The 17174-nt window shown below is 40.9% G+C and overlaps 2 protein-coding genes across 2 annotated transcripts; both read right to left on the bottom strand.

The window, feature by feature from the left end:
- Positions 1-66: 66 nt before the first annotated feature.
- Positions 67-2284, bottom strand: LOC145779406 (uncharacterized). The gene is made up of 4 exons (XM_082590990.1): positions 1984-2284; positions 1652-1803; positions 638-734; positions 67-417 (listed from the first exon to the last, which is right to left on the bottom strand). The coding sequence occupies exons 1-4, from the start codon at positions 2054-2056 to the stop codon at positions 356-358; spliced, it is 384 nt and encodes a 127-aa protein (XP_082447116.1). The 5' UTR covers positions 2057-2284; the 3' UTR covers positions 67-355.
- A 3385-nt stretch (positions 2285-5669) lies between these two features.
- On the bottom strand, positions 5670-16515 carry LOC145779486 (P-selectin-like). Its single transcript, XM_082591088.1, has 19 exons — positions 16431-16515; positions 15744-15829; positions 14399-14494; positions 13199-13313; positions 12825-12986; positions 12474-12566; positions 12054-12191; positions 11569-11695; positions 11354-11457; positions 11074-11268; positions 10409-10603; positions 10090-10296; positions 9520-9723; positions 8808-8987; positions 8305-8490; positions 8001-8112; positions 7313-7461; positions 6843-7006; positions 5670-6497 (listed from the first exon to the last, which is right to left on the bottom strand). The coding sequence occupies exons 1-19, from the start codon at positions 16483-16485 to the stop codon at positions 6186-6188; spliced, it is 2880 nt and encodes a 959-aa protein (XP_082447214.1). The 5' UTR covers positions 16486-16515; the 3' UTR covers positions 5670-6185.
- Between the last annotated feature and the right edge of the window lie 659 nt (positions 16516-17174).

Here is a 17174-nt window from a genome sequence, read left to right as displayed (position 1 = left end):
GCAACGATTTGTTCACGCTGAAAACGATAATCGGTTTATTCACTAACATGAAAACAAACAAAGCGATAAAATCAAAAGCTTTCGGCTTTATTGAGCCACGTCAGAAATCGAAATATTTGCAAAGTTAAACTGGAACGTAGTGAGTGCCCGGGAAGTCCCCAGTCGGTACTTCCCGGCATAGTCATCATCTGTAAAGTGTTCGCGATGGAAACTTCAGTTCAAATAGAATCATCGAATGATGGAAATTCATCGTCAGCAAACCACGTCTGGAGAACGTCTCGATACAGCGACGTTGACGGCGCGTGGTAGAAACACCATGCGAGTTGTTACAGTAGCGACGCGTTCCATTCCTTCCTCAGCTGAAGATGTGGGAGTTGGTCATGCAGTTCAGTGTTACCCGGCAGAACAAGCAAACACCTTCAAAACAAAGATTTCATTCAATTTTCTAGAAATACAATTTCATTGCATGTTGCGTCCACGGATGGCGCGCACATTTGTCATGGCTTAAGAAATAATTTCAACTTTTTTAAGTTGCCCAGACTCATCAAAACATTTTGCTGATATTCTTTCCTGTTTGCTATGCAAAACTTCAACGTCAATAAACGATTAAACAATGTTGATTTTGTGATAAACTTACCGGATTGTCTCTTCTTGTCGGCACACTTCTTGATCTTGAAGATTCCCGTGTATTGGTTCCGTACACAGAACGGAGAACAATTTATTGTCACTGTCATCTGAAAGAAGAAAGATGTTTGTCAACTACTGTTGAAGACAACAAGCAATTTGTGGACCGCTCTATTCCGCTTGTTTTCTACTTGGGTTTCGACTTAACCACTCCGTGCTTTATGACGTCACAATAATTACCGGTATGAAATCACTTGTTTTTGTTTGTTTCTATCGTGACGGAGAGAGTGACCTTTGTGACAAAATTTACAACTGTTTAGTGGGATATTGGAATATTTGCTTGATAGAAACACCGCTAGCGTTTTGTCGAGTCACGATAACCAATCACTTTAAAACATGACTCATGAAAGTAATTCAAGATTATGACGTAATAATCGAAGCGTCATTCTCCGAACGCTCGCGATGAATCGAAATTGATCAGGTGTTTTTGATAAACGTGATGAAGATTATCAATAGCTGGTCAAAAGTCCACAGGTAGCCTCTTTAACAACAACTTTTGTGAGAGCTTGTAAAGCATGAACCAACCAATCAAAAGCTACGTTTAAGTGGCTACCGTCCGATTGTGACCCTTCTACCACTCAGCCAGAGAGTTGATCAGTGATTTGAACGTTGTTTGGTAATTGCAGAAGAAATAAGAGTTATGAAGGGGAGGGAATCGAACCCACGTCATCCAAATAAATTCCCTGCCCCAACCCTCTAAGACACGCTGGTTACTGCGAAACGTTCACTTGATTTACTTTCCATCAAAACTGTTTGCGTGTTTTCTCTGTTCTACCTCTAACTTCCATTTACGTAATGACGTCACAGACAACGCAGCTTCTGATTGGTTCATGCTTTGCAGGCGCTTACAAAGGTTGTTCTGTTAAAGTGGCTACCAAGTCCACAAGGGCTCAACAGGGTTGCCAGGTGAAACCTGGTGATTAGAAAATGAAGGATATTCAACATATTCATGCAATGCGCCACCTACCGGTTGTCCAGGCATGGTTTTCACCATTGGTTCCTCAGTGGTTGTAGTTGGTTCCGGGGTGGTTGTGGTTGATTCAGGGATGGTCGTGTCATCTTGGTCCAAATCACCAAGTTCTTGTTGAAGAAACCGAAGGAGCAGTTCACTTAATCTCCCTGAAATGAAATTAAAAATGTGAAAACATTTCAAAATACAAAACAGCATCGATTGCAAGTTTAGTCACAGAATGAAGTTAAAGTTGGTTCGTAGCTCTCCAAATTGCATCTACATAGATTCTAATTTCGAGAGTTTCTATTTTTATAAACTTCACCACACTAGTTATGACGTCACTTTACCTATGGTTTGCACGGGAGCTCCATCACCGACACTGATGGCGCAAAAGAGCATGCAGACAATCAAGTAGTTCATTTTGCAATAAATAATTGAAATAAATTAATAGATAGTTTTTTGTTATTTTCGTCTGAAATAAAAAAATATTGAATTAGATTATTGTGCCACAAATTTCTATAATAAAACTTGTTTGTACTTTTGTGTTTTTTATTTTGTTTTTAAACAAGTCGCTTGATTCTGGTTGACATTTCCTATTATCGGGTTCTTTTCCTTGCAATGCATCTTCCTGCTACTCAGAGTAGCAACCCAGCCCCTCACAAGAAATCAACGATAAAACGAATCGTCAAACTACAAAGTAAAATCCTTCCCACAAAAGTTAGTTTGCCAACTTATTTGGAATTCCTTGATGCCATTGGAAATAAAGCAGAAAGAAATGTCATTACTGATGACAGTTATCTTCTGATAAGCTTAAAATATCTCTTGAAGAAAAGTGTTGATGGAGCAAGTTGTTCTGAGACCAGTTGAGCTGGTGAACCAATGAACTGTGTTTTGCTACAATTGAGCGATTTCTTTTATATCATCACAACATCGACGATTGAAGCGAAGAAAAAAGTTCTTGAGTAATAAAAATAATCATAGCCTGTTGTCTGAATTCTTTCCGAAGGACTTTGCTTTTTCTACTTCACCTCGGGGATTCTTCTATAGATAGATCGCGAGTGCGTGAAATACATCGATGATTGTTCACGTCATAGTCGTCCTTCAGGTCTATTTTGTTCGTGCATTTTCTCACATGGCATCGCCTGCGGCTTTGCGCGACAGAGCAACGTTGGATAAACATCGATTGTTGGTGGTGATGAGTGCGATTTGGTTTGTTGCCATGGAAACTTCGTGTTTACTCTCCCCACCTCATGACTGAAGCTTTTCTCAAAAATATTTGGATTCTTCGAATTGCGTCACAATCTGAAGCTTGTCTCCTCATCGATTTCTATCTATGGCTGGTTGCAATGCTTGCGTTGTGATGTCACAGTGACGCGTCGGTCAAATACCGCGATGGATGAATTGGTTGTTGGCTCATTGGCTTCAACATTTCCTGATTATTTGTATAGAAAGTTGTTCGGCCGAAATGCGATTGTTGCTTTTTTGATGCAATTTAACTGTCGTTCAACGTGGAACGACGCCGCAAAAAGGTTGATTACATTTTCTGGGTAAAATTTTCCCTTTTAGTTTCGTTTAGGCAAAATTCCCTGAGGCTTATTTTTATAAAAAAGTTTTTGTATTTACTAAAAATTGGGTGAATTTTGTTTCACGATATAACGATCCAACTATTGACGCCGTTGACATGCCTCGATTGTTTTGTGCGTTGAGTTTACTTTGTTTTCGCAACAGCGACGCGGAAAGCGATGATGACGTGGCCAGTTGCCTCAGTGACGCAACAAACGAAGCGACCGCTGCCTGTTCGTCGTATCCTTTAACTGGAGACAATGTCTGATCGATTCCTAGAATCCTGGCGGAGAAGGGAAGAATCTATTCCCGCCCACAGGTGCCCACTTACCTGGCAAGAATGAGAAATCGCGTCAGCCGCGATGCGCTTGTGACGACAGTTTTATGGCGGGTGACGACTGAAATACATGTCACGATTTATATTGAAACTGGCTATTATTGAAACAACGCTATTTCCAGTTGACAATGAATGTTCTCAACATTGTTATTTAAAGTTTTGTATTTTTACTTTGTCATTCTAATAGAATGAGATGACCCATCAGAAAAAGCGACAAATTGATTCACTTCCGAAGATATTTTTTATTATTACTTTGTCACAAGTGTATTTTTGCATCTGTTATGAAACTTAGACTGTATTTTCACAAACATGCTTCTGACCTGTCATGGGATGTTGTGACGACTACAGGTAGCCAAGTTGAAGTGGTTTGTCCAAATCGGGCGGCACCGGTTCGATTTCTAGTGGAAGCAAGTTGACTGGCCTAGCTTAATCCAACGCTTCTTAGCAGGGATGGGTTCAAGGCTAGGCGTTGTTGATACATATTGAAGTTATGCAAATAGGTCTTGTTGCTAGGGCCGTTGGGAGGATAATCTGGGCCCGGTATCAACGAGATCCTCGGAACCAAAATCAAGACATTTCTAAAAATCGGATTGTATTTAAACAATGCGAGGTGATTTCTTCTAGTTCCCCCCCTCCCCCCCCGTCCTTGGAATGGCAACGGCCTCTAAAGTTATCCCGGGTCTAAAAGTCCTCCATGGATCCCTTTATCGGCGCGATTATTTGATGCTTTTCATAGTCACAATTATGTTCCATATCTCAGGTGGATAATATTTTGAGAAGCATCAGATAAAGAGGCGAAACCTAAATTAGGTCTAAATTCAATCTATTACATTATTTTCTATTTATTTATAAAAATTCTTTCATTGTTCCATCGCAACCTCTTCAGCCACGCCTTGATAGCAAAGTAATTACAATCTTGCTTCAAATAACTTCTGCATGTTGGTTTGTTGAAGTCAATTACGCAGGAAAAGTGCTTGATGTCTCAAGCAACGGAAAGCAGCCAAACAACTCTCTTGATATCGCATCACAGCCGACCGACATTGTCTATCAAGATTTTTTTTTGTCTCAGACACCAATTTTTGATGTTTTTTTTACATTTCTTTCACTTGATAAATTCCACAAGATGTTGCAATCAAATCTTTTTTATTTGTTAAACTTTTTAGTCTCGAGCTCACTAAGTTCGCGTTTTGTCGCTTATACTTTTTTTTATTTATGAGGAATACTTTTTGACGGTATAGTCTATGGTACTATCCCAGAAATAAAACATGACGTTATAACTGAAGATATTTTGAAGATCAGGCATAACTTCAGAAACTCTGGCTCAACCTTTGTTAACATGACGTCATTGATAATAACACAGAAGAGTTTATTGACGAACAATGACTCGAAACCAGGGAGTCGAACCGAACCCGAACCGGATTTTTGTAAACCGGTTTTGGTGCGATTTTGTCTGAACCTTAACCGGAACTGAACCGAAAATTTGAGTTAGCTTAAACCCTAACCGAACCCGAACCGGTTGAAAAAAGCGGTTCACTCCAGCATTACGTCATTGTTCGCATTGTGGTAAGTGAAGTTGTACGTAGCATGTTGTTATCTTGGAAGCCACATGGTACGGATGAATTATAGCCTATTCCGTAACACACGATCCACTATCATCGATGCTTTGGAGAGGAATTTTTGAGGTAAACAACTTCTGTTCTGTGACATCATAGACAATATAGTTTGATTGTAACTTGTGCAACAAACAACAAAGGCAAGTTAATTGAGCATAGCAGTGTTGCCAACCTTGCGGTTTTTACGCCCAATTGGGCTAGTTAGTAGTTGGGCAATAGTAGGCCTAGGCCTAATTTTATCGGACCCGAACCGGAACTTATAAAACCGGTTTTAAGTTTCTTCGAACCTGAACCGGAACTGAACCAAATTTTGAAACAATCTTTGAACCAGAACCGGACCCGAACCGGAAAAATCAAACGGTTCGACTCCCTGCTCGAAACAACTTTAATTAACTCCGTGCTAGCAATCTACGTTCAAATGATTCTTTGCTGGCAATGCTTCAGTGAGTTGTAGATCATAAGCAGGGCCGCTGGAGGATAGTATGAGCCAAATCTATGCACGACACAAACCCAATAACCGTTAAGTGCAAAAGAATGTTTATTATGAAATGATGACGTAATACTAGAGATACTCCACGTACAAAAGCATTGACAATTGCAACAACAGTAAAATGCGAAATAAAAGTAATAAATGAAAGGTATACATGAAAAATATAAATAAATATAAAACGTTAGGCTTGACAGATCAAGCAAAAAGCAACACCTACAACTTAAATAATACAAAATATAAATAAAAGCAGAAAGAATTTGCGCGAAGCAGATGTCGCCTTGATGCGCTACGATGGTTCTCATCTAATAAAGCACAAACGTCATCATGGGTTGATAGGTATAAAGTCGTGACTTCATCTTTGCGTAGTTACGCCAGGAATGAGGGTTTCAACTATGTCTGTCTAGTGTCCAACCTACTTTTAATCACTTCAATGCACAAACTTTTGCTTTATCTGGAAATGACGTCATGCAGAGCCATGACGACACAATGACGGACGTTCTTTTTGAAGTGCAACAATTTAACTTATTGTTCAGCTGCAAAGGATGTTTACCCTGAAATCGATCCTAGAAATGTTGATCGCGATAGAGGGACTCTCCCCAGACCCCTAATAGCGAGTGGCTGAATGGGGAGGTTCACTTCGGGTTCAACTCTTCCCTTGAGCTCAGGTTTGTACAAGCGGCCATAAGAATCAACGCATTCGTTTCGGCAGATGGAGCTAGCGAGTTTTGCCATCACAGATTTCCTCAAACTTTGGAAATCTCCGTTTGTGACGTCAACGTTATCTTCGTTTCCGGCGATTTCCAGAAGTTGGTTTCGATCCAATCGCGACGTTCCAAGCTCCACACCCACCGCGTACATCTGGAAGGGGATGTTTCGATTAGTTGATGAAAACGAATCGGAGAGCGATGATACAAAACCGACCCGGGGTGGAAGCTGACTTGGTGACGTCATAAGGTCTTTCGCTTCCTTCCTCTCTCACTTCTATGTAATGTACCATTGTACCAGTGTATTTGTCGTGATAATTTAAGAAAAAAATAAACCAGTGATTGATTGATTCGTCAAGAAGCGGCCTCGTCCTGGCCGAGACTCGCAAACAAGCGGAGGATTTCCAATGAAAGACCATCTGACAGCCACAATGAGGCTAAAAAGTGGTGTAGGGTACGATAACTAGAAAGATAATAAAAGAATATCGAAAAAACTCACCAGCGCTCCTTTTGACCGAAGACGTTGCGATGGCAACAACACGTCATCATTTGATTTGCCGTTCGTGATCACTATGACAACATCTTTCGCTTCCGGTCTGTTGCCGCTGCCGGTCGCGAGCATGACATCTGTCACGTGATCGATGGCGCGCCCGGTGTTTGTCCCTGATCAATCACAACAGCCGATCAACGCATTGCATTGTGACCTCATCAACGAGTAATTAATGACGAATGCAAATCATCGGGAAGGCTTTCATCATAGAATTTGAAGTGCCAAAACTAAACTTAATATCATGTTGTTTGGCCGGATATTTGCTGAAGCAACATTCCATCAGGCCACTCATGAAAACGGTTCCTCTCAAATTTTAAACAAAAATATTTTGAACTTTAATGACGATAACCCCTTCATCGATATGACGTCATTCATCGCTATGACTTCATCGATATGACAAACTTTGCTTCATCACTCACCTGTTCCATTGTAAGGGAGATCATGGAAGCGCTCGAGAAACTCCATGTTGTTCTTGCTGTGGCTCAACAATATCTGTGACGTCACATCGACAACGCGGTTGTAGCGAAACACGGCGACTTGCGTCATTTCCGGGGAAACCCTGAAGATTCTGCAAGAAAACATAAAAATGAAGTTTCAAGTCAGTGGAGCTCAGCAAGTGATTGTCCAACGCCCAAGAAGCGGCAGACGTGATCTTGCTTCTGGAACCACGTGACTTACATGTTGCTAGGGAACAGGTTTCAAGGCGGAGTGGATGACTTTAGACTTTGTTGTAATGGAGGGTTTGTTGTTCAAGAGGATTTGGGTCTAACCCTAACCTCTCTATCAGTCACTGCAGTGGTCAACCTATGTCGTACAGGTCATATGTCAACTTACAATGGGATAGTTTCCATGAATTGTCGTGATTATTGCGTCATGGCGCATGAATCGATGCAGTGAAACGGTAATTAGAAAAGTGTTTACGGATTTTTCAGGTGGAAACACTTTTAAAGTTGGCTACACTCCACTTGAGCAAAGTGCTGACACATCACCAAATAACACGATGGACTAAGTTAATGACGTCAGCAAGGACATAGACCAACTTTATGACGTCCTTGTAGCTAGGAGAGGGTGCACTAGAGAGTAACCACGTGGGAAATTTTGACTCACTTGATCAATTCACTGAGGAAGTTTTTGATCAATTCCCAGTTCCTTTTTTCAATCAAAGATGAAGAGTCGATGACTAATACGAGATCCATGAGAGCGTAGGGAGGACATTCTCCTGCGAGTGAGATAATCGCGATTATTGTGTTGTCATAGTGGGTTGGTGTTCACCCCAGCTGCAGAACGACATCGAATCAATGTATAAAGAAGTTGCGAGTTGGGAAAGACGTGAGTTCGGCGGTTCGAAGCTCATGCAGTGTCATGAATAACCTTAGAAAGTAAATTGAGAGAATCGTAGAAGTTCACTCACTTCTACAACAAGGCATCGGTCGTGTCCACTCGCCATCCTCGCATACACGTTGTGAAGCAGTGGATGGATACAACGTGTATCCAGCGTATTCGTCGCACTCGAATGCACACACCGAACCGGTCAGGTTGCCATGTGAACATGACGTTTCACCATTGTTTAATAACGTCACTGCGCTGCATTCGCTTGCTGTCGATGAAGAACAAGATTTAATGAAAGAAAAGCTGACGTCATTCATACGTTACAATGTGTCCGTATGCAGTGGAGCGATCAGAAAAAGGCTACGTCACAACTAAGTCACGACTAACCGAGCTTGCGAGATCAGGGGCTCAAAAATTTCAAAAAACTTTTCAAATCCTACGCATTGTTTCTACTAGATAGCAAAACAAATAGTTTTGATACTTGGAAGCATACAGGATGATGGGGACATTGAGGCCTATTTGTTCCACATATTCATGTGTGAAAGTGTTTTGACTGAAAGAAAATTATATTAGAAGGTTGCTCACGTTTACACAAAGGGGCAGGATGGCTCCATACGCCTTCATTAGTGCAGACGATTCTTGATTCTCCTATGAGCGAATAATGTGGATCACATCTGAAGATGCAGATGCTGTTGGCCGCTGTTTCTTCACTGCATTCAACTTGGCCGTTAGATGGAGCTTTGTGGGAAAGTAGGCATCGATTTCCTGAAATAATTTTCAACCAATCAGATGCAGCTCATTCAGGCATCTTGTAGGTGATTTTATGATTTATTTTTTACCGCTCTTCTTTTTGTTTCAGTTTGGAGGTTTTTAGTTATAGCCTACAGTCCCATGACAGGCGCTATCGTCTGTTCGCGTCATAATTATTAAATAAAAATAATGTTACGCTTGAGTTGTTCTTCTCACTTTCTATATTTAAGTAAGAATCTACAAAGGCCACAATTGCTTTTACTCACTGGTCATAAGGTTAATTTGTTGGGTCATAATGCATGTGGGATACAAAAGCTGGAGCAATGTACGAACAATAAAAATATCTCTTTTTGTAAATGTTTGAAAAGTACAAGACACAAAATCGAAATCAGTTTGTTCCGACTGAATAATCAGCTTCGAACATCCAAATCTTTTCCATTCAATTCATTCAGAATGTGTAACCCTTTCATTGACGATTATCAAATCTGTCTTTTAACTTATTTTCACATTGGTTGAACTTTGGTAATAAAAGATTAGTTTTACTTACGTTCGCAAGAGGGCGCCATTGCAGACCATTTTCCAAGACCTTCTGTTTCATCACCAGATGGCAGTCGTTCACACATAGCAAAAGACGTCCCATCCAGCCGATAACCGACGTCACAATCAAAGACGCAGACACTGTCCTGGATGTTTAGGTTTGAACAAAACATACTGCCGTGCTCTGGGGCGCCATACTCTGGACATTTGGCAACTGAGAAAATATAAAAGCGGTTCCACAATTTTTTTATTCAAAGTTGAACCTCTACCAGCCAGATAAAAAAAGAAAAGTTTTTAAAAAAAAAGAAAAGGAAAAGCATCAAAATGCCAAGTACAAGAAAAGCAAAGGAAATCTTTCGAAAACATCCAATTAATCAACACTGCCCTAAAATAGTGCTTTTGGCAAAGTGACATAAATCGCCGCTTTTCTAACATTACTGTATCTGATATACAAGCATCCTATCTGTTATGAAAGATTAAAGGAAGGATTAAAATACATTTAAGATGCTGTGTTGCCGCCAGTCGATTACCAAGGGAGGCCTGGTCGGATTGAGCAGTTGCTTTGCACGAATGAACTCACCTATGTAGTTTTCACAAGTTGGCGGTAAAGAACTCCACACCGCCAGGTCGTCACTATGTTTGTCATCCAAACAAACCACCATCGCCTCCCCTAGCATGGTCAGCCCCTCCCCACATTCAAACGAACATTCGCTGCCCAAGTGATCACCGTGAGTGCAGAACATCACGCCGTCAGATGGCGCTAGTAGTGGCGTTGTGCACCGCACAGCTGCAAAGAGAAATGGAGAAAAGTTCAGTTGGACCGTCATGAAAACGTTTCTTCTTTAACTGGTGGAATTCAATTTAACAAATTTATATGAAACAAAATGTCAATTCCTCACGTGTGCAAATTGGAGTTGGGGTAGACCACGCCCCATTGTGGGACCCATTGATGCTCATGCATAAAGATGAACTGACCCCAACAAGACGAAACCCTTTGTCACACGCGAAAGTACAATCGACCTCTTCGAAAGTGTCTTCTGTGCAAATCATCGATCCGTTTGATGGGTCCTCATGCACGCGTGGGCAGAAGAGAGCTGTAAAGAATCAACCACATGGTGTCATTGTTTTGCAACATGTTCAATTAAGAGAACTTAAAAACCACCAACTGATACCACCTAAGATTGATGGTAAACTCGAACTTGCCTCCATGCTGGTGAGAACAATGTCTGTGTTGGTATCTCTTTGTGTGTATTATCTGTATTATTACTGTTGTGTAATAAAAAGAAATCTTCCGCTGTCATCTAATCTTTTTTGAGGCTCCAACATGGGTGTCAGTGCAGGAGTGTAGTGATTATGATGGTAGTGGCCGCTTGAATGGTGGTTGTGCGCATTCTTATTCGTGTATTCTTATTCAATTTGTGTAATTTGTTTTATTGCTAAATCTTTTGCTTTGGAAAACGTTTTGTGTTCAAGCTTTTCGCCACCAACAAATTAGTAATCTTGCATAGCTTCGATTACAATTCACTTCCAAACATACAAATCTGAAATTTAAATACTCAGGTACTTTTGCAAGAAGGCGCCGGAAAGCTCCACATTCCGATTGCATCGTCATCAAAATCATCCAAGCATGTCGACTCCATTCCTCCGTCCATAAAATATCCGGAGTCACAGATGAAATTGCAGATGCTCCCTAGCGCTACCTTTCGGGTGCATTCAAACTCGCCGTTAGTGGGCGCTGTGTGGGGTGGACACAAGATGGCTGCAGAGAGAATGCACAACCAGTTTGAAAAGCTGCTTCCAAAACAGAGTTTATTTACGAGCTTCGACGTCATAATCTAACTCACCCTGGCACCTTGGAGAGTCGTGGCTCCATTTGAGGTGACTTCCCACCCACGAGCATTGCAATAGGGAATTCCCCTCCAGTGAAAACCCAGCATTGCATTGAAATCTTAAAGTAAAAGTTAAAATTCCGTGTTTTATTTGGGTCCACACAAAGCAACGTGATCATACACAACGCTGCTCACAATATCTGTTCATCTGACGTCACACAGTTACTTACGCGCATGCGCTTCCTTGATTGTTGACGTCAGTGCACGTGACCAATCCGTTGGTAAAATGGGTGAGAATGGGCGGACATTTGGCGGGAATGCATCTGGGAGTGGGGCTGCTCCATGATTGGGAGGGCCCTGGAAAGCAAATGACGTCTGGAACTTCAACTAAACATGTTAGGAACGGCAAAAGCCAACCAGTCAACAAAGTCCGTCATTTTACATTGATTCAACATCTGCAGACGTTGAATCAATGTAATCGTATCCCTGCTACAAAAAAACATCGCATCTTTGGCCAAACATGTCCAGTTATTTGGAAAAATTCTAAAAACGTCGCCAGTTGCTGCGTTTATCATTGCAAAAATATAATTTGGGCAAATTTTGATCGCACCCCCTAAATGTTTTATTCTTCTACGGCTATATCACCTCAATACGTCGCCAACACATAGTGTGGTAAGATCAGGACTCTCGTGGCAGACTTGGTCTTGTTACTTACGACACTGGGTGGCTCTTTTCCCTCTCAGCATGAATCCTTCCTCACACCCGAATGAACAAATACTTCGGATCTTGTTCGAAGCGGAGCATCGCAAAGATCCGCGCTTGGGCGCTCTTTGACGTTTGCGGCACAAAGTCGCTGAAAATACAAAAACATTACCCCCCTCTCAAGCTAAGCGGTTTGTTCCTCAAATAATATTAATGTTGATATTGACGCAGTGCTTGCAACTCATAAAATGTTGATTTTCATTGAATAGAAAGGTTCAATAATTATTCAATAATAGATTGAGCTTCACTTTTAGCAGCATGTTCGTTGCTTGTCTTTAGACGTTAGTATATAGAATTATACATTGTGAAGTTTCAATAATTGATTTGAATCACTGTGTGTAAGGTAATATGACGGTATAAAGCCTACACTTACGTTGGCAAGTTGGAGGGGGTCGGTTGAAACGGAATCTCTTGGATCTTTTATTCTGATCACAAACACTAGTGGGAGCGCCAATCATCCTGTAACCTGTGCAACAGTGACTCAATTATTTGACGCAACAGTGACTCGATAATAACATTACGTAAGAGGGACCAGTGGGGAGTTAAGGCAGCTCCTACCTTGCCCAGGGGTTGCCACATATGTCTTCCCGCGTCATTAGATGGACAATATCGCTATTTTGATTCAAGTACATGTGAGCTCACTTTAGTGCCAACAAGTTGTAAGGAAATCAGCTTTTTTTAGCAGAAAACAATGAATAATTATATTTCCTGGCAGGGCACTCACCTTTGTTGCATTGAAAGTTGCATTTCGTTCCAATTGGAACTTTATTTTGTCTAGAATTGCATGTCTTCTTTCCAAACTTGGGGGTAACTGGAATGGTACATGCAAACATGGGCACCTCAAACTCTCCGAAAGAGTTATCGCGAAGTCGAAATCCATCATTGTCTGAAACAAATATGCGTCATTGTTGTCAAAATCGATTGGTGCCGACAGCCAAGCGATGCGCTTTTCCAGTAACCGCCACAGTGACATCGCAGTCGTGGAGTTTATGATTTCATAACTTTTCCGCGAACAATCTTATCAGAAACTTTTCTGGGACACCAATAAGTTAAACTTGTTACGTCATAAACAAAGCTATTAGTTGCTTAGCAACTTACCTTCCAAACAATTGAGCGCCGGAGCGTTGCAGGCATCGAAGTTGCAGCAACATCTGCACACTGAGGTGGGGGCATCACTGTTGCATTGTTTGGGGTGCCATACACCTCGAGGGTTCTGTTGCGTCATAATTAAATTAAATCGACGGCACATTGTTTTGTTAATCTAAATTTGAATTACTTTGTTGAACTCTTCTAGTTTAAATTTTAATTCCAAAACTTCAGTCAACTTTCACAATTCACAAACGAAACCTCTTGCGGCAGCCATTTTTATCTGACATGCCGTTGTACTTTGTTACGTCACAAAGACTTGTTTTGGCGCAAACAGACCAAGTTGGGCAAGAATGGAAGCTTCAGCTGGGTTGGTGAAACCGTGAAAGATGAAACAGAAGAGATAAAATTTCACTTAATCACTTCTCTTGTTGTGTAAGTGGTAGGCTGCAACTTGCACGAAAATCAACAGACTGGATGGAGTTTACATTATGGAATCACAGAAGTGTCTGAAATTTTTGGTAAGTTTTTCCCTTGTTTTGCAACTTGAATAATTTGGTTTAGTGTTCGAGATAAAATTAGTTTGACATCGCAATTTTACGGTCTGTGTCGGATGCATCTGTTTGTGCCAGGAAAGTTATTTTCTCAGTTAAACCAAACTCTTCACAAAACTTGAGTTCAAAACGAAATCAAGAAAATAATTAATTTTTTATCGAAACGTAGCGAAATGTTGGTGCACCCATGGCTAGTAAGCAACCTGTGTACCTCATAAGCCAAATAACTGATAAATCGTTTCAAATTTATAGCAAAACAAAATTACTTTTTTCAAAGTGAAACAAAAACAACGTAAAACCTTTTGCGTAAAAACGAAACGAAATAATTTGCTTTGATCATCACTTTTTCTGCTGCGTGTTTATTGTATTGCTGCTTCTTTATGACGTGATAGTTTATTTGAATCCCAACAATGATAAAGGAAATGAATTTGTGGGATTGTGAACGAATAAATGGCTCGATGATTCCACTTATGAATATTATTTGCTTTAGTCATAAGTTGATAGCTTGATACAAACCTCCAATGCAAAGATTAGTAAGGTCGTCTAGAAATACGAAAAGTTTGATTAGTTTGACGCAAACTTGTTGATTCGATTCCTTACGTAACAATATTAACTTTGTGGTCACAATGAGCTTTTGTGAGCCAACAGCAAGTCTCACCTGCGCGAAGTTGTTGTCGCAGGCTCTAGCCTGCTTGCATCGTTTGGTCACAAGGATCCCTTGAGGACCCCTCCTCACTTCATTCTGGCAAGCCTCCTATTAAAATAATAACAATTTTGTTTTATTATTGTTGTTGCGCAAGTGACGAATTTTAGCAACTGTACCTTCTGCACTCCTTCTAATGTTGAGTCGATTTTATAATATGGAGTTTACCCTCACTAGTTGATGCAAGAAAGAACACAATTGGTCGTGTTTTAAGGAAATGATTTGAACCTGGAATCGAACCAGCAACTACCCACCCAGTGGTGGGATACCGGCCAGTAGGCATCTGGGTTCGTGGCACCCCTCAAGCGAAGGGTTGGTCAAGCGGTCAGTGTTGCTTTCTAGCACCAGCCATGGACTTCTAAATAGTAGAATCTGGACTGGAAACGCAGTGGACAACAGTAGGCCAAACAGTTGGTACAACAGTTGGTACAACAGTTGGCCAACAGTGGGCCAACAGCCAAGTAGCTAACCCTAACCCAAGTAACTAACCTATTCTAGCACCAGCGCTGTGGCAACTCATTCATCTTTCTGGTCATCACAGCAAATACATAACAAAAGTGGCAGCAAAGGTCTAGTTCTGGAGGAGTTTTGCAAATTAAAAATAAAATTACGAATAAAAAAAGTAAAAATAGCAATTGTTTTGTTGCTAAAGATAGACTGGAATGTGTATGTAGGTGTAGGCTACTGATGAATTCCATGTTATTTTATTTTAATTCTTTTCCAATTGCTTCTTCTAGAATAGATTCAGCTTTGGTGATTGATTGATTGATTGGTGCGTTTGTCGCATTCTGTTTGTTGTTTCTGCTTTGTGCTCTCAGCACGCTGTAGCAAGTGATGGTGACGTGATAATGCGTACTGCGTGTGCGTAACAATGCCTGGAGCTAATACGACGCTGGTTGTTTGGATTAGTTGAAGATAGAAAATTGGTTTGTTGAAAATATTTTTTTTTACTTTTCACTTTCTCTGCACTAGTGTCTGTTTTGATTCAAGTGCGCAAGTGCCGAGGGATATCTACGGATTGTCATAGCAACAACAGAAAGCTGACGATGTTATCGCTATAACGAAATGGATTGTTTCGTAATAAACAAGGTCAAGAGATGGTGAAAATGCTAGAGTGAATAATAATCAAAGTTATGGAATCAAATTAGCGGCAATATTTGTAAGTTGATGATTCCTATAAGCCGAAGTGTGTTTGGCTACGAATACGAAGCAACTGAAGGGGCCAAAGAACTGTTCCAGCAGCAACGTTGTGATTACGTTGTTTACCGTTGAAACACCGCTTCGTCCAGCCTCTCCTTACCTGGTTCTGTTGGCAGGTTTGCAGTTTTCCTCTCCTCACGCATTCCTCATTGCTTCTCGCGTTATCACAAGTCCAACATCGCAGACCTGAATGCCGAGTGACGGTTAGATAGGTGGCGCTAGCGAAACTAGTGTTTAGAAGCAGACCGTTAACATTTCAACTTTTTTGTAAAATTTAAATTTAACCAAAGCAGTGCACAAGAACAGGTATGTCCCGAAACATTTTGGGGTCTGCAATGCATTCATTTGGGGGCGCTACACTCAACTTGCGGGTCAGTAGATGCATCACGCTGCGCTGAATGCTATGAATTAGTGGTGCGTGGTGTAAAGCAGTGGTGCGATACTGATGAGCCCCGCCTCATAGGCGAAACACGTGTCTATCGCTGTCATATTTTGCTGCACTCGACTACCGGGAAACATCCTACGCTGTCAATAATCTTCCCAACATTTTCTGTTAATTTGTACTTTTTGCTTCTTGTGCTTATTCTAGCACTTAGGCTACAGTTATTGGGGTGGTCTCACTCTCATATCAACCGATATAACTTTTCAACGCTTCTACGCTATTCATGACCAACTTCGTCAATTGCACCGGAACTTCAAGAGGATTCCATACGCCATCTACCGGTAATCGTATTTACCGAATTAACAAGTTTGTATGGTTTGGTTTCTATGATGAAACAAATCTCACCTTCGGATAGACCAACCACTGTCACAATGATGCATAAAATGGCATTCAACTTCATTCTAGAATCTTTATATTGTTCTACGCTTTGTTAGTATTATTCGTGAATAATGTCTCGTCCATCGTGCAGCCGCTTATATAGCAGCGGTGACGCTTTAGGCGTTTTGTCGTCATGAAACCACAATTGTTGTTTGCGGCATTACTGCGTCAATGCGTCACAATGCCAATTGTCTTGATGATGTTGCAAGCGAGAAAAATATTTTTCTAAAATGCACAACCTCTGATAAATTTTGAAAAATGTTTTTGCCAGAAATGTTTGAACCGTAGTGAATATAATGAACCGACCAGAGGAGTGCAGGGTTTGAACCGACGAGGGGAGTGTAAGGTTTGAACCGACGAGGGGAGTGTAAGGTTTGAACCTACTAGGAGGGTGCAGATACAAAGACAAGTGGTCGAGTTGAAAGTACAACGTTCAAACATAATGCGTTAAGTTTTCTGAACTTGTAGAAAAGATTGAAAGTTCTCGCAGATGATCACTTTACATTTACAAGTTTATATTATTGAGATGACCAACAATCGCAGCAACGACTGTTTGAAATGATGGGTCGACGTTTGTATCGATGGTGAGTCGCTTGGGTGCGCTATTGTTCCTTCATAATGCCGCGCTTATCTTTATTTTTTATCAAAACAAAAAATAGCCGACCCAGCGGTGACGCATCTGAAATGATTCAAGCATCGATTAAAATCTTT

This window comes from Aplidium turbinatum, chromosome 11 (assembly GCF_918807975.1).
Source record: "Aplidium turbinatum chromosome 11, kaAplTurb1.1, whole genome shotgun sequence".
Lineage (NCBI taxonomy): Eukaryota > Metazoa > Chordata > Ascidiacea > Aplousobranchia > Polyclinidae > Aplidium > Aplidium turbinatum.
The sequence above is the reverse complement of the archived record's forward strand: the minus strand, read 5'-3'. Positions and strand labels throughout refer to the sequence as shown.

Bases quoted from the DNA above. Each gene is read 5' to 3' on its own strand.
- LOC145779486 (XM_082591088.1), bottom strand. From the start codon at position 16,485: ATGAAGTTGAATGCCATTTTATGCATCATTGTGACAGTGGTTGGTCTA. The intron at 12,987-13,198 runs GTAAGTTGCTAA...TATTTGTTTCAG, and splicing joins GGCGCTCAATTGTTTGGAAG to ACAATGATGGATTTCGACTT. The intron at 11,696-12,053 runs GTAAGTAACAAG...TTTGCTTTCCAG, and splicing joins GAAAAGAGCCACCCAGTGTC to GGCCCTCCCAATCATGGAGC.
- LOC145779406 (XM_082590990.1), bottom strand. From the start codon at position 2,056: ATGAACTACTTGATTGTCTGCATGCTCTTTTGCGCCATCAGTGTCGGT. The intron at 735-1,651 runs GTAGGTGGCGCA...TTCTTCTTTCAG, and splicing joins AAACCATGCCTGGACAACCG to ATGACAGTGACAATAAATTG. The intron at 418-637 runs GTAAGTTTATCA...TTTGTTTTGAAG, and splicing joins CGACAAGAAGAGACAATCCG to GTGTTTGCTTGTTCTGCCGG.